This window comes from Pollicipes pollicipes, unplaced genomic scaffold, assembly GCF_011947565.3.
Source record: "Pollicipes pollicipes isolate AB1234 unplaced genomic scaffold, Ppol_2.1 Scaffold_7231;HRSCAF=8579_pilon_pilon_pilon, whole genome shotgun sequence".
NCBI classification, from domain to species: domain Eukaryota; kingdom Metazoa; phylum Arthropoda; class Thecostraca; order Pollicipedomorpha; family Pollicipedidae; genus Pollicipes; species Pollicipes pollicipes.
Genome location: NW_023597034.1, coordinates 10,815,284 through 10,832,038, shown reverse-complemented (window position 1 = coordinate 10,832,038; position 16,755 = coordinate 10,815,284). Strand labels below are relative to the sequence as shown.

General features: G+C 59.6%; 1 protein-coding gene across 1 annotated transcript in view; it reads right to left on the bottom strand.

The window, feature by feature from the left end:
• Positions 1–324: 324 nt before the first annotated feature.
• The window catches only part of Taf1 (TATA-box binding protein associated factor 1), a 29,186-nt gene continuing 12,755 nt past the window's right edge, over positions 325–16,755 (bottom strand). Inside the window, 20 exon segments of the mRNA XM_037232725.1 lie at positions 325–1,321; positions 1,645–1,781; positions 2,206–2,331; positions 2,939–3,149; positions 3,790–3,932; positions 5,894–6,056; positions 6,619–6,894; positions 7,265–7,435; positions 7,437–7,508; positions 8,006–8,191; positions 8,761–8,946; positions 9,343–9,482; positions 9,935–10,126; positions 10,712–10,836; positions 12,004–12,137; positions 12,585–12,710; positions 13,198–13,332; positions 13,807–13,915; positions 14,332–14,434; positions 16,249–16,390. Of these exon segments, the coding sequence (XP_037088620.1) occupies positions 1,229–1,321; positions 1,645–1,781; positions 2,206–2,331; positions 2,939–3,149; positions 3,790–3,932; positions 5,894–6,056; positions 6,619–6,894; positions 7,265–7,435; positions 7,437–7,508; positions 8,006–8,191; positions 8,761–8,946; positions 9,343–9,482; positions 9,935–10,126; positions 10,712–10,836; positions 12,004–12,137; positions 12,585–12,710; positions 13,198–13,332; positions 13,807–13,915; positions 14,332–14,434; positions 16,249–16,390 (2,970 nt within the window). The 3' untranslated portion in view covers positions 325–1,228.

The window sequence follows — 16,755 nt, the reverse complement described above, 5'->3', positions numbered from 1 at the left end:
CAAATAATTGGCAGCAGTCAGCTGCTCATCGAGTTTATTCTTCGCCACAAGATGCCATTGGTATGAAACACCTTGTTCCGCGGCGCGAGCGACCTGCAATCGCGCTGGCGTCGTCTGGATCTGCAATGAGACTGTTACGCATTGTTCTGTTCTGCCATTGGACCGTTCTGCTTTATTCTGGTCTGCAATGGGGTTGTTCTTTAGCCCAGCGTTAAGCCTCGATACGAAGATTGCCTACGCAACCGTCGGAACATGAGTGTCTGTTCGGGAGCTTCCCAGTTCCGTTGAATAATTCTACATAATTCCCTTTCGACTAACTCGATACCTCGGTGAATGATGGTTTATTCAATGTGAACAAACTACGTGATGAAGTCGGTACAAACTACGCAGACCATTTGTGTGGCACCATATACAAACCACACAGTTGATCTTACTACGCCACGCGAGCGCAATTACTAAGATGCTGTGTGCCTGCACACAATGAACATTTCATTTCGTCTATATGAATGCACACAGCTTCCTCACCAAAGTAGGCAACCGTACGAACAAGATGGGTTCGTTTACGCGCGTCATTACATTAACAGGTAGTTTACAAAGCACGCACCAGCCTGCTAGGCCAATCACACCGCCACACTGTCCAGTCGAGCCGATGCATCGCCCACAGCACGACGCCGTTCGTGCTGACCACACCACACAACACAGCACTGACCACTCGGGCGGGGTCGCCACCGCCCGGCACACGTGCCGCGGGGCTCGTCCGGCAGCGGCCCGCCGTCCTGTCTTTGTACCAATACGCCGCGCGCCCGCCTACCGCGGCGCCGGCCTCGCGGAGTCCGACTGCACGTCTGTGTGCCGCTAACGCCGGGAGCGTCATGCCGATCCTGTTGGCGTCTGATGACGAGCACCAGGGCGGCCGCCGGGGCCTCCTGACGTCCGCTGCCGTGAGGGGCGTGCCCGGCGGCCGGGGCGGGGTCACCGCCCTGCCCGAGCGGAGACCCGCCGGTCACGTGACCCTGCCCGGACCGCCGGGCCGTCTGCCCGCGGCCGGCGGCTGCCAGCGGCCGCGGACGGCGACCGGCCGCAGCCCAGCCGCTCTGGCGCGTTACTCGACGGAGACACCGGCCGCTTCCCCCAGTCACCAGGTGACGCGTTTCCCCTCCTGCCGCCCCACGGCCGGCACGCTCGGAGAGCCGCGGCATGCCCGGCGCAGCCCGGCCGCGCTTGCCGCTCAGAAGTAGAGGCCACCGCCGTCGTCGTCGTCGTCGGCCGGCTCCCGCTTCACGCGGCCCCGCTCGTCGTCCTCGCCCTCGCTGTCTGATATCTGGGGAGCGGCGGGGTCAGGTCAGGTCAGGTCGGGTCACAGCAGCGACGCCGCCTCGCGGGATGGTGGACACGGGCTGCACTTCGATTTAAATTGCAGACTCTAACGACCATGCAGTGGTTCCATGCGAACTGTAAAAAAGTCGCCGTCATTCCGTTCCATTCCGGAACGACGCAAGGAAACTGCTCGCCCGTTACATGGACAGTTTAATCTCACACGACCACCAATATTTGCAGCAGTCGCTAGTCCCTGACAGAGCGGAAACAAACGCTCGATAACCACCGAACCGCGGGCAGACGTCCGTCGGAGGTGGCGCCACCAACCTGGAGATCGCTGTGGATGCGGCTGCTGTTGGCGGCACCCTCTGGCGCGTGCGGTGCGCTGCGGCTCTCGCGGGCCGACGAGAGGCCGTACAGGAAGGCAGACGGGTCGTAGCTGGGGTCGAAGTCCTCGCTGTCGTCTGCGGGGCAGCTGGGGCGTCACGCTTGCCACGCGGGGCGCACGTGACAATGAAGACGGGCGGCTAGCGCTAAGCTGTGCAAGCGCTCGCAGGACGAGAAATAAAATCTAGCTGAGACTGAATTTGGCGAAATGTTGGCCAAGCCTTGGACAGGGGTGCAAAGCAGAGCACATCTGCGTACTGTACCTTATGTACCTAGCTGAGATCCGGTGCCCGTAGCTTAGCTGGCATCCAAGTACTTCCATCCAAACGACTCAAACATAGCCAGATCAAAACCTCAATCATTCCCAGAACGCACAAAGCTATGTTTTTCGCACATGACATGACATCCAAAGACAGGCCTCAAACCCCTGATTCTGGAGCCAGCAGCTTCGGCGACTACTCCCCGCCAGGTCCGCTGCCACCGGAGAGCGGCTCGACTGACCGTGCTCCTCCTCCTGCGGCAGCTCCAGCAGCATCGGCTCGTCGCCGCCCACCTCCGAGGCGTCCATGTCGTCCTGGCCGTGCTCCAGGCCGGCCATCTGGTCCTCCTCGTCGCTGTACTCCAGGTCTGGTGGCAGACGGGGCGGGGTCAGGCGCACAGGACAGTGCAGAGCCGCGGCGGCCACGGCGCGGGGCGGGACTCACGCCGGCTCCCGCGCTCCACTCGCTTGTGGATGGGCCCACAAAAAAATGGCCGTCTGCATCGCTACGAGATGAGCGCCGAATGTCAGCATAAAAATGCCAGCAACAAAGAACGACCGAGAGCGCCATGCACTTCACCGACTACACTATTTCCAACCAGCTTCAGCGGGTTTCAGAACGCCCTGCTGGCACATGACAGCTTGGTGTTGATTCCCAAACTAACGCTGAATGTTAAGACACGTTTTATGCCCTCACCCGCTGGCGGCGGTTGCTGTCGTAGGGCGAGCGTTGCCTTTCATCGCTGATGTCTTATCACCCGTATCACAACGCCGTCACAGACCGTTAAAAAACAATTTCATATCAAAAGCTTACTAACGATTCAAGCTAACCGCGGCTTCAGTTGCTTGTCCATTTCCGAGCCTTAGCCCGCAGCTTTGGGGCGGACACGAACCCCGGGCTACGCACCCCACCCCGACCCACCACGCCAGACCACCCACGCCACCACGCTGCGCCGTCTCCGTCGCCCGACTGACCCTCCTCGAGCGTGCGGCTGCGCTTGGCACGCGGCTCCGACCCGACGTCGTCGTCCTCCGTGGGCGTGACCCGGCCGGTGCCTTCGGACAGGTGCGACTCGTCGTCCATGTTGATCGAGCCCGTGCCGAGCGAGTCGTTGTCGGCGTTCTCGAGGGCGCGCTGCTGCGCCGCCGCGATGTTCGCCTCCAGACTGCGCAGGTCGTCCTCGTACTGCCAGCACGCAGGGCGGCGGGGCGGACGGGTCACACGCGCGTCCGGGACGGCGGCTGGCGGGCAGCGACGGGGCATACCAGCGGCCGGCCTCGTCAGCGCGTGGGCGATCACAGCACCTCGGTGGCCGACGACGGACTGCCAGCGGTTCCGCGAGCGCCGCACGCGAGGTCGCGCAATCATGTCCGGAATGACGCGGGCTCTGCTGCCTGAGCTCGCTTTGACGCGCTCTGCTCCAGACCGCCAGAACGACACGTCAGCTAACTCTGAGCTGTCCTTACTGATGTTATCCCTCAAGTTTCTCTGCGCCTTAGTACACCACAGTGCACCGCGGCACCTTAGTACGCTACATCTTCCTACAATGCATTACTGCGCAGTTTCTATGCGCTTTACACGCCTCGACTGCATCCTTCCACTACACGAATACAGAAATGTTTCCCAACAAATTCCACGTCACCTTGCAGTGCTACGCTACCACAACAGTGGATCAGTGCATACCTCAAATAACGAATAAATGCACAACTCAAATACGCACTCTGCCGTCTAAAACTCCGCTAGTCCACCGATCCCCCACACTTCGGCCCTACTACAACAGGGCACGGCTTCAGAGCACCACGCAGGCTCTGTCGTCAGAGCTGACCTTCTCGACGGTCGACTTGACGGCGTCCACCAGTGCCTGCGCCTTCTCCGAGAACGACGACTCCTTGCCGTTGTAGGTGACACAGTTCTCCAGCAGCAGCTCGAAGTCGGCCACGAACTCGCGGCTCGAGTGGTACTTGTGCGCTGTGGACCGGGCGCAACGACGGCCTTACATGCGGCAAACACAACTACACGTGGTCACGGACACACTAACACCTGGCGGAGGACCAGCCCGAGCGACTCCCGACGGGGCTGGAGCGATGGCCTCTAGCGAGGGGACCCGAGCACGTGTACACACCAGAACTACTACAGAACTACCAGACGGAGGAACAGCCTGAACGACTCACGACGGGGCTGGAGCGATGGCCTCTAGCGAGGGGACCCGAGCACGTGTACACACCAGAACTACTACAGAACTACCAGACGGAGGAACAGCCTGAACGACTCCCGACGGGGCTGGAGCGATGGCCTCTAGCGAGGGGACCCGAGCACGTGTACACACCAGAACTACTACAGAACTACCAGACGGAGGAACAGCCTGAACGACTCACGACGGGGCTGGAGCGATGACCTCTAGCGAGGGGACCCGAGCACGTGTACACACCAGAACTACTACAGAACTACCAGACGGAGGAACAGCCTGAACGACTCACGACGGGGCTGGAGCGATGGCCTCTAGCGAGGGGACCCGAGCACGTGTACACACCAGAACTACTACAGAACTACCAGACGGAGGACCAGCCCGAGCGACTCCCGACGGGGCTGGAGCGATGGCCTCTAGCGAGGGGACCCGAGCACGTGTACACACCAGAACTACTACAGAACTACCAGACGGAGGAACAGCCTGAACGACTCACGACGGGGCTGGAGCGATGACCTCTAGCGAGGGGACCCGAGCACGTGTACACACCAGAACTACTACAGAACTACCAGACGGAGGAACAGCCTGAACGACTCCCGACGGGGCTGGAGCGATGGCCTCTAGCGAGGGGACCCGAGCACGTGTACACACCAGAACTACTACAGAACTACCAGACGGAGGAACAGCCCGAGCGACTCACGACGGGGCTGGAGCGATGGCCTCTAGCGAGGGGACCCGAGCACGTGTACACACCAGAACTACTACAGAACTACCAGACGGAGGAACAGCCTGAACGACTCACGACGGGGCTGGAGCGATGACCTCTAGCGAGGGGACCCGAGCACGTGTACACACCAGAACTACTACAGAACTACCAGACGGAGGACCAGCCCGAGCGACTCCCGACGGGGCTGGAGCGATGGCCTCTAGCGAGGGGACCCGAGCACGTGTACACCAGAACTACTACAGAACTACCAGACGGAGGAACAGCCTGAACGACTCACGACGGGGCTGGAGCGATGGCCTCTAGCGAGGGGACCCGAGCACGTTACACACACGGAGAAAGCCTGACGACCACGACGGGTGAGCATACTCTGCGAGGGGACCGAGCCGTGTCCCCAAACTACTCGACTACAGACGAGAAACTGAACGACTCACGACGGGCGAGCGATGACCTCTAGCGAGGGGACCCGAGCACGTGTACACACCAGAACTACTACAGAACTACCAGACGGAGGAACAGCCTGAACGACTCACGACGGGGCTGGAGCGATGACCTCTAGCGAGGGGACCCGAGCACGTGTACACACCAGAACTACTACAGAACTACCAGACGGAGGAACAGCCTGAACGACTCACGACGGGGCTGGAGCGATGACCTCTAGCGAGGGGACCCGAGCACGTGTACAGACCAGAACTACTACAGAACTACCAGACGGAGGAACAGCCTGAACGACTCACGACGGGGCTGGAGCGATGACCTCTAGCGAGGGGACCCGAGCACGTGTACAGACCAGAACTACGTGCGAGCTTCTTAATCTTGAACGCAGTTCACGTAGGGTCCTCCAGCATGAAGCGTTGCACATGGCGGGTCGGTGGGTGGGAGCACGTCAAAGCTATGGGCTTCTACCTCGCTCTCAAAACCGACACTCACACAGCGGCCTGGCATTCCCTCAAGAAGGACAAGACTGTCTCGGTGGCACGAGCGCCGCCCGGAGACCAGCCGCAGCAGTCAGGCACGTACATTTGACCTTCTTCTCGATAGTCTCGATGTCAACCGGCTGCTTGATGACGGCGTAGTAGTCCTTGACCAGCTTTCTGTTGACGGGCCGCAGGAACGGCCACGACTCCTGCATCGTCTTCACCTTCTCGTTGACGATCCGCTCCAGAATGTAGGTCAGCCCCACCTGCGGGCGCAGGGAGCGGCCGTTGTTAGACGTGCACATACCCGCCAGAGGTCAACGTCACCGGTCAACACAGCCATATAGGCCACTCGTGTCCGAGCACTCCAACAAATCAGTCAAAACGGTCACACAGCATGGATGAGACCACACCCTACAATCTTATACAGCCGTTTAATGGTTGAACGTCACACGGATTCTAGCTCGTAACACATGCTGCTCTTCTATCCCTTTCAACATTTAACATGAACATCCCGTCGATGACGCGCTGCCTCCAAGCATGCCATACCAACATTCCCCGTATCCTTACCCAGCGGCGCGGGCGTCATCGACACCACCTGACACGTGGCCAGCCTTGGCCCACACCTCAGTGGTCCTCAAACCACCGGAGAGCTCCACAGTCGGCGCTTAGCCACCCCGTTAGCCACCCCACCTGGACATCACGGACATGCATGCAACGTGCCCTCATGCCAGGCACGACGGGCCAGCATGGCGCATGGCCGCCGGTTAGCTGCACCATGACCGGCTCTAAACCCGCCCAAGAGGTGCGCACGGTCGGGGTGCCCACCTGGTCGTCGTCGTCCAGCAGCGGGTTGATGGCCTTCTCCAGCTTCATCAGCCGGTCCTCCTTCTCGGCGAACCAGTCGATCAGGTGGTTGCGCATCTTCTCCGCCGTCAGCGTCAGCACCGACTTGGCGCCGTTGTAGAGCTTGGAGTTCTCCACGATCTGGCTGACGTCAGCAAGGAACTCCTCGCGGCTCTGGTACTTCTTCTGGCGCAAGTTCTCGCGGATCGTCTGCAGGTCCATCGGCCGCTGGATGATCTTGTAGTAGTCCGGCACCGTCTGTAAGGGCGAGAGGGAACGGCGTGGATCTGGTGCTCCTTCAACGACGGATGGCTCCGCGGGTACAACTAGTGCATAGCTACTTGCAGAAGACAAGACTGAATTGCTTCTGCACTGGTAAACACTTCAATGTTCGCCGTTGTTGAGCGAGTTTGAATAAGCTGCCGCACGCAGGCAGCAGGTGCTTCAGATTACGACAACACGCAAAGCATGCCTGCAGTTTGCGAGCGACGGCACAAAAGCCTTCCCCCGCATGCATCGCAAGGACCGACTCACATCAAACCAATTTTACCACCTGCTACACCACCTGCTCGGACGTCGCCGACGACCTGACCACGGCGCCCCCCCCCCCCCCTCACACGACCGGCACCTTGGCGTTGACGGGGAAGAGGAAGGGCTGCACGTCCGGCATGTCCCGCATCTCGTTGAGGATGCCCTCCAGGATAGTGCTGAACGTGATGAGCGGGTCGATGCGCCGCCGGTTGGCCGTCTTCTGACGCCGGTGCAGGTAGTCGCAGTGCAGGTCCAGGCCCATGCGGCGGCCGCCGGCGACCCGACATCGCGTCCTTCGGCACCTTCAGCAGCAGCGACTTGCGCTTCAGCTCCTCGGCTTGCTGCGGCAGGGAGGAGAGCGGGTCAGTGGGAGGCGAATGGCGTCCTGCATGAGGCGCGCCGCGTCTGCCGCACAAAGAAGTGAGAACACAGCAAGGCACGGCCAGACCCACAGACGACATTAAGCTGTAAGTCCTGCTATCCAGCGGCTGCAGGAGTCCGGGATTCGCACTCGGAATCTCTGCAGATGTCTGCAGATAGCAGCGTTCAGCACACCACCTCAAGCGTCGCGCTCGATTGGGAGACTTTAATGGGCAGTGGTCAATGGACACATGGCTAATCGATGACTGAATCCCGCATCGATACGCAGAGCGGAACTTGGTGAACAAACGCGACGAATACCAATCAGTGAACAACGTGCGTACGAACACCTGACTTATCCAAACAGGCCAGCGTGGCAGGCGCCGCACCGCACCCGGCGCCAGCACGTCTCTTCACGTCCACCTCTCGTCAGGCGCAAAACCCATCCCACCGCTGTGATCGCCACCGCCAGCCGTACCTTGATGACCTTGCCCGAGAGCTTGATTTTGGTGCCGTCCACGTTGATGAGCTCCTCGTCGTCGGGCACGTCCAGTCGGCAGGCGTCCTCCTCCTCCTGCTCGGTCATGGCCACGTTCATGGGCGGCTGCGGTCCGCCCGGGCCCTGGTACTGCGGGCACGCCTTGTTGGTCCGCATGTGGCCCACCTGTGGGTGTGGGCGAGCGCGCGCCGGTCAGAGGCCGCGCAGAGGCGCACGGCAGCCGCTGCGGCGCGCCGTCGACGACGACCGGCCACGGCTGGGAGGCGCGGCGCCCGGCTGGCCAGCGGTGGGGGACAAACACACAAACACACGGCGGTACACAAACAGCCAGCAGGCAAATCATCAGAGCTAGAGCTACTGTTGGATCGTAACAGGCTATTTGATCCTGAAATTAGTCCTTTTCATGTTGTCTTTGTTCTTCATGGTGGATACAATGGCAACAAGAATGTAAAAACAAAACATCATGGGAAAGAGCTAATATCATGCAGATTTACTGTTCACAAAACTGGGTAAATATATGCTTACATATCCTATGCCACGAGCAAACTGATCGGTCACGAACAGTTACCATGTCCAAACAACCTAAGCACACGTGGTTAGATCGGCGGCACAGTATCTCTCAACTGGAGCTCACAGCCTACAACTAAAACTCACCAACCTTCGTTCAGAGGTCGCTGACTCTCGAGTGAACTCCCCCCCCCCCCCTCCGGTCAGCCCATCCCACACGTTCTCACCTGTCCGCAGGCGCCGCACTTGAGCTTGAGGTCGGGCTTCAGCTTGGGCTTGCGCTGGCGCGGCTGCTGGCTGAGGCCCAGCCGCTCCTTCTCCTGGTTGCGCTTGATGCGGCGCAGCTGCTCCTGGATGCGCCGCTTCTCCCGCTTCATCTCCTCCTTCTGCGTCTCGTCCAGCTGACCGGCAAACTGAGGCAGGGGACACCGCGTGAGGCGCAGCGAATGACCCCTCTGCCGATGGCTGCAGGCTCTGGACCAGGCCGGGGCTACGATGTCCGTGAACGGCACTTCACTAAAGGGAGCGTACCGCAGGCTGGTCGGCAAGATGGGAATGCATCGACTCCGACTCGGTGCTGAGTGGTGCAGCCTCTGCAGAGCTCTTGACCGCTCCCACCGCGTCTATGGCAGCTGGTGCATCCAGAGCCGCAAGCACTGCTCACGCATTACCACCTCAGGCGAGGCGGGCAAGTTCCGACTAAACACTGCACGACATCTTTGCTTGCCTGGTTGGTGGACGCCACACATCGCGGCCAAAGGTCGCCTCCGACAAGCGATCCCCCGACCTGCGCCGACCCTGCTGCCCACCTGCTTGATGAAGCTATCGTCCTTGGTGGTGCGGATGCGTAGGTAAGCGTCGATGACGGCCTGCTTCCGCACCGTCTCGATCCGGGTGTAGGTGCCGCCCTCCGAGTTGCGGAACGTGCGCATGATCCTCAACACCCGACCTGACGCCACGGACGAGATGATGAGAACAGTCCAGAGGAGCATCGAGACGAACCCCTTGACAACTAGCGGGTGTTGTGGCTGGGCGCCAGGATGGGAGAGAGCCATCGAGACCCAAACTGAGACAAACCACCTGACAGTTAGCGGGTGTTGTGGCTGGGCGCCAGGATGGGAGGGAGCCATCGAGACCCAAACTGAGACGCATACCCACACTTCGTTTTACACACAGCTTTTTCTGTGGGCACTGTTCGCACCGGTGCGGCATAAGCAGTCACCTCAACTTACGGCAGGCTTCTCTTTTGTAACGCTCGCCTTACCTACACGCCTAACTCACATAAAAAACACAGCATACACTTATGTATAAAAATGTCTACGCTTCCTGGAAGAGCTCGTGTTGGCTACTTCCTGCCAGGCTGTCACCCGTCACCGGTCAGAACACGGTGCACGTCCTCACCCGCCGAGTCCTCCTCGCCGTCCTCCTTCTTGCGCTTGTCCTTCTTGCCGTCACGCAGGCCATCCTTGGTGTCGTCCTGGCCGGCGTCGCCCATCATGATCTTGTGCAGCTCGCGCCGCTCGCGCTCCTCCTTCTCCAGGCTCAGCTGCGTCGACGTCTTCTTGTTGGACAGCATGTTCTCGATGTTGCGGCCTGCGGGCAGGGCGGTGGGCCTGGTCACAGACTGCGCTTCACGGCAAGCTGATACCGTGGGGTCGTCGCTAGTGTCGGGGCTGAATAAATCCCATCTGAAACCGGATTTTCGATGCATTAATGACTGGTCTGTTGCCCTCGGCGCATGCAGTCGTCATCATCATCGAAACAGTTTACGCCGATTGACGTCTGATTTTTTCAAGTCGGGTCGACATGTTTGATATTTATAGACATCAACAGCAACAAAAATGGCCAACAAGCCATGACCTAAGAGCGACCCCTGCAGTGCACCAGCGAGCCCGAGCCCGAGCCCCAGTTTCATCTCCAGCCACAGCCACAGCTCCAGATCCAGCTCCAGCTCCAGCTCCAGCTCCAGCTCCAGCTCCAGCTCCAGCTCAATCTCCGGCTCCAGCTCCTGCCTCCGTCCATGTCCCAGCCCCAGCCCCAGCCCCAGCCCCAGTCCCAGTCCCAGTCCCAGTCCCAGTCCCCAGCCCCAGCCCCAGCCCCAGCTCCAGCTCCAGCTCCAGCTCCAGTTCCAGTTCCAGCTCCACCCCCCCCCCCCACTCGCCTGCAGTGGCCACATACCGTGCTCCTCGATGTCGTCGTCGTTCTCCTCCTCGCTGGACGAGCCCTCGTCCGTGGAGAGCACCTCGTCCGAGGCCAGCACGCGGTTCTGCAGCTCGTACAGCCGCTGGCACTCTTCCTTATACCTGACGGCGGACGCCAGCGTCGTCAGCAGGGCTGTGCGTCCGCCTATGGGGATGGCGGGCTGGTGCACTGGGACGTCCTCGCGATCACACTGCGCACACCGGGTAGCATAGGGTGCACACCGGGTAGGCAACGGAAAGCATCGCTTTTAAACATCCAACTGATATCTGCTTCTTCGCCGACACCTGTAAGTGCTGAGGCCTACCAGCGTCTGCGTCCACTGACGGCAACTGATGCAAGCAGGGCATCAGTCGCCGTCGGGCCCCTGCTCTAGGCATTATCAGTCACCGTCTGACCCCTGCTCTAGGCATTATCAGTCACCGTCGGGCCCCTGCTCTAGGCATTATCAGTTACCGTCGGGCCCCTGCGCTAGGCAACATCAGTCGCCGTCGGGCCCCTGCGCTAGGCATTATCAGTCACCGTCGGGCCCCTGCGCTAGGCATTATCAGTCACCGTCGGGCCCCTGCGCTAGGCATTATCAGTCACCATCGGGCCCCTGCTCTAGGCATTAGCAGTCACCGTCGGACCCCTGCTCTAGGCATTATCAGTCGCTGTCGGGCCCCCGCTCTAGGCATTATCAGTCACCGTCGGGTCCCTGCTCTAGGCATTATCAGTCACTGTCGGGCCCCTGCTCTAGGCATTATCAGTCACCGTCGGGCCCCTGCTCTAGGCATTATCAGTCACCGTCGGGCCCCTGCGCTAGGCAATATCAGTCGCCGTCGGGCCCCTGCGCTAGGCATTATCAGTCACCGTCGGGCCCCTGCGCTAGGCATTATCAGTCGCCGTCGGGCCCCTGCTCTAGGCATTATCAGTGACCGTCGGGTCCCTGCTCTAGGCATTAGCAGTCACCGCCGGACCCCTCCTCTAGGCATTATCAGTCACTGTCGGGCCCCTGCTCTAGGCATTAAAGTGGATCTGCCAGCGTAGTGCCCAATCCTCCACACAACTACACACTTGCACCCTGATCACCGTCCTTTGAAGGGACAGTAAGACACGCAAAAGCAGTGATGGAAATTGGCTCTCAAGGGACGGTGAAAGCTCAGCGTCCACAGGGCTACCCTTTCCCAGAATCCGTGTGTGAAAGTCCATCAGCAAACCATACATACGTGCCCTGAGTAACTGAGAAGCATTACCCCCAAACCCCACCACCACCACCCATCGACCATCACCTCTCCTGGTGTTCGGCGATGGAGAAGCGGTTGCCTCTGGAGAAACGGTCCATGCCCTCCTCGCCGGCCTTGGCCTTCTCGGTGGAGAGCGTGCGCACCACGTCAATCACCTCCCAGCGGGAGAGCTTCTTGATCTGGGGAGCAGCCGAGGGCCGCCGGTCAGGCGGGAGGCGCCGCCCATCGCGCAGCGCTGCACCGGGACGGGACTGCCGACTGGGGTGGGCACACCGGCGCACTGCACGCGCTGGCCGGCTTCAAAAAACAATCAGAGGTGGGGAAACGGCTCTCACTACTGCGTCATCGGAGTAGCCAGTGAGAAAACGCGACTTACGTTATGACACTGCACGTGCCAACTCGTGGCCCTGAATGACGAGTCATGTTTACACGGCTGCACCGTGGCCATCGACCCCACGCCTTTTGCAAGCCAGACATCCAGCCGAGTGGCACCAGACCTCCAGCCGAGCGGCACCAGACCGGGCGCGGCGCCGCCCTGGCTGGGGCCGCCGGTCGCGATCGTCGGCGGCCCTCACGCGGCGCCGCCCTGGCTGCGGCCGCCGGCCCGCGCGCGGCACCGCGCTCACCTCCTCGTCGGGCACGCCGAAGTTCTTCAGCAGCGCCTTGGCGTTGGCCAGCGAGAGCCGCCGCAGGTCGGCGTCGGTGCCTGTGACGATCCGCTTCGGCTGCGACTCCTGCTCCTCCTTGTTTTGCTGCCGGGCGCGGCGGGGTGGGGGTCACGGCCGGTCGATACAACGGTGATCAGCACAACGTTCCGCCGCATGTTTTTAGCAGGAATTGTTTGGATTACGATGGGTGGGGTAATCTCATCGAAGCTGAGCCCGCCTACGAATCGATCACGAGCAACCACCCGTCTTCTCTAAGAACGCATCAGAACATAAAATGTCCTTTCTGGAGTTAAAAACGGCATCCAAAAATAAGCAGGTCTTCTCCCTCGTGGCAAACTCGACCCGAGGGGTATGCGGGGGAACGCGTCCAATCTTGATCCGTGGCAAGACGTATCGTCGGAGCGATATCTCCCTGTCCTCATATAAACGCCCACCGATCAGTCGCCGTTTGTTGGTGATAGAAATGCACCTTTTGTCCTGGACTCACTGCTAGTCATGACTGCTGGGTCGTTCGTCGACACAGACCCACCTCACTCTAGGGACTCGTCAGTCGCGCAGCGCCGGCTCTTACCGTTGGTTTGTTGGGGACGCGGATGTAGCTGAAGCCCTCGCCGCAGCCGGTGGGGTCGCCGGTGCCAGTCAGCAGCAGCAAACACTTGCCCTTGGCCGCCTGGATGTAGGCCCGTGTCGTGTTCCAGGGCGCCACCTGCCCACCCAGAGCGCACGCGTTCAGTGGGGCAATGCAATTCAGGCGGCGGCGGCGTTGGTGTACCTCATACTCGCGCCGGCCGCCCGACTCGCGCGCCCACGCACATTGCTGCAGCTGGTCCAATGTTTGGCTGAGCGAAACGGCTGCATGCAATGGCGCCATCGTTTTGCAAATGAAGACAACCGACAGCAGGTACACCGTCCCCAGACAAAGTCCCACGGGAATGTTTTGGGTGGATAATGTTGGCCCGGGCTTCGGCAGCGAAAATATCCGACTTGGGGCCTGCTCGCAAAAAAACTCACAAACACGCAGTGCTACGCCATATCCTATTTTGTAGGCTGCTCATCACGAAACGACCTTACACGTTCACCACAGGGCGTCACACTACCACACACCGACAATACAAACAACGACCGGAAACAAACCCTGCCACGAACGGGACGCTGCACAGGTCGGACAAACGCCACTCGCCTTAATCTCGTCGTCTATCTTCATGTCGGAGTCCTCGTCGTCTCCCTGGGTCAGCAGGAACTTCTCACCGTAGCCGGCGTCTCGCAGCCGCTGCTCGGCAGCGATCATGCTGGGAACGGTCACGTCAGCATAGGTCAGGTCACCGATGCGTGCTACGAAACTGCATTGGCGCATGTAAAAACGTGTCACATGTGGTTCACATAAGAAGTCACGAGTTCTGCTCTGCACCACTGGACGCGCTGTTTCTAAATATCGCACTTTGTAGCCTGCACTTGGTGGTGCAGCACCAGTTACGGAACAAAAACGCCTCAAGTAAGTCAAGTTGGACGAGGATTTTGAACACCATCACTGCTGTCACTGCTGTCACTGCTGTCGAGGTTCGGGGAGGCAACCCGCGGCAAAGCCCTGCTCCAGGTCAAATCTTAAGAGCCGCTCGTCCTATTCGCTGGGCACGGCGTCCCCGTGCTGCGTTCTCCTCGACCACCACAGCAGAGCCTGCGGCGGCGCCGCGTCCGCCCGACAGACCTAAAGTGTCCGCAGCACTGTTCGGGCGACACCATGGCGCGGATCTCCTCCTCCGTCGGCAGTCGGAACTCGGGCTTAATCACCCACCAGTTGCTGTCCATTCCTGCCGGCGGGCGGGGACGGGGCACGGCGTCAGACGCGGGCCGTCGGACCCAGCCGCGCGACCGGCGCCGCTGGGACGACCGCCGGCAGGCGGGGACGGGGCACGGCGTCAGACGCGGGCCGTAGGACCCAGCCGCGTGACCGGCGCCGCTGGGACAATCGCCGACAGAAGCGAATCCAGAGAGGAGCCAACGCGAGTTTTGTGTGGACGGAGAAAACCTGATGGCGCCGACTCTGGTGGTGATTTGGTTTTTTAAGGGCGCGTCGGCATCGGGGCCATTTTGCGCCCACTCGGTGACGGTTATCTACCTCTGCGACGACGCGATAAGTATGTTGTCAACTAATAACAGGTAGTATCACTGGCGCACTTACACTGAGGGGTGAGTGAAAATAACGTCAGTCAATGTGTGCTAAAAATGCGAATATATCTCCAAGTTCACCACATGGGTTTCGACCGAGTAACCGATGAAGGGGCGCTGGAGGAAAAAATCGTCGCCTCTCCGTCTCAAGGCGCCGGCATGAGACGAGGACATGTTCAACAGACAACCGGTCCCCGCATCTATCACACCGTGGCACATCCCTACGCGTCAAGTAAAACGAGTGTGTTGCATATGTATGACCCAACCGAAGCCTACAAAGGGCGACTTCCTGGAAGCGGCTTCGGCGATGGGAGGATTCCCAATCACCCAGTTGGGACTGGATTCCCCTGAAAGCGTGGAGATGTTGGTCGAACATGTGCTGCCACGTATTGCGGATGTATTTGGAAATGACTGACTCCAGATCTCGAGCGGGTACATAAATTGGTATTTGTTTTCTCTCACACGCCGCAGCTTTCGCTGCGGCGTCGGCTTTTCCATTTCCCATTATTGCTATGTGACTGGGGATCCACATAAATGTAATACGGCAGGAAAAGTTGTCCAGCCATTCCAGTTCCTCCCAAATTGAGCGCGTCAAAAATGAGTGGTCACGCGACATCGCCGTCGGGCTAATGATAAAAGTGCACTGAGTGAGACGGTCAAAATGACTACATCCCTTTCAGGACGAGAAGCAACGTACTGAAGCGCTGCTAAAATAGCAAACAGTTCTCAGGAAAAAACTGACATGTGATGCGCGAGGCATATACCTACGGTATGGTCACCGCAAACAAATGCGCAGCCCGTTCCTGTTGAGCCCTTGGACCCATCAGTAAATACTTGTAATGAGTTCGCGTATTGTGAGATCTGTTCCAACGAATAGGTGAGGAACTCTCGTGGGGAAGTGCCATTTTTATGATGCTGACAAAGTTCAAAATTATACTTCAGACTCAGACGTCTCCACGGAGCAGAGTCCCGAAGAGTGTGCGGTGCAATGTCATCCAGCGTAATATCCGCCTCGTCCAGCCAGTCCCGGACGCGCAGGCACATCGGCCGTGATGACGTGGGCCACCCCCTCAAAAAAGGACGGATTAACGTCTGAGAGAAGATGAACTTAAAGGCTGGGTGATCCGGAAATTGTGAAACCTTTGTAGCGTAATTCAAAGTAAGTCGTTGTCTCCTAAGAGGCAAGGGCGGTTTATTCGCTTCCACAAGCAAGTTTCTTGTTCGGGTCGCCAACAATGCACGCAGGCCTATCCTATGCCAGATCCGACTCAACGCTCGCAATGAGTGCGGCTGGCTCCAAACGACAAAATAGCTCGAGCACTCCGACCGACCCGGCCAGTGCTCCGTCACGACCCCGTCCCAATTACACACGGCGACAGGACAGATGCCGGCGGCGGCGGCCACGCCCGTCACCAGCGCCGTGAGGTGGGCCGGGCCGAGCGGCGCCCGGACTCACCGGTCCTCTTGAAGTCGGCGCAGGGCTTGAGCCGCTTCCTGATGGAGGACTCGGAATGGTGCGGGAACGCCCGCTTGATCACCTCCATCTTGATCCGGCGCGGGTTGTCGTGCGACTTCCAGAACAGCCGGTAGATGAACACCTGGCGACGGAGGCAGTGGGGGTTAGCAGGCATCGCCCCGGGTCCGATGGCGACGGGTGGCAGAAGGGGAGCCCCGGTCTGGCCAGAGCTGCGCTGTTACCGACCATCTCGCTGGCAGGGAGTTCTTTTGTGCATGCATTAATATGGGGCGTTTAGATTGTTCCTGGGATGTCAACGGGTCGAATGTGTAATGAATGAATGAAGTGAAGATGAATGATGAAATGAATTAATTGAGTGAACAGATCGGCGACAGCGACATGAGGTCACACCTAGCTCCAACCAACCAAAACATATCCACACCTTGTTCCAGGCCATGTGTCAGATGAAGTGGAGTTCCCAGACGTTATAGAGCAAACGCGCGGTAT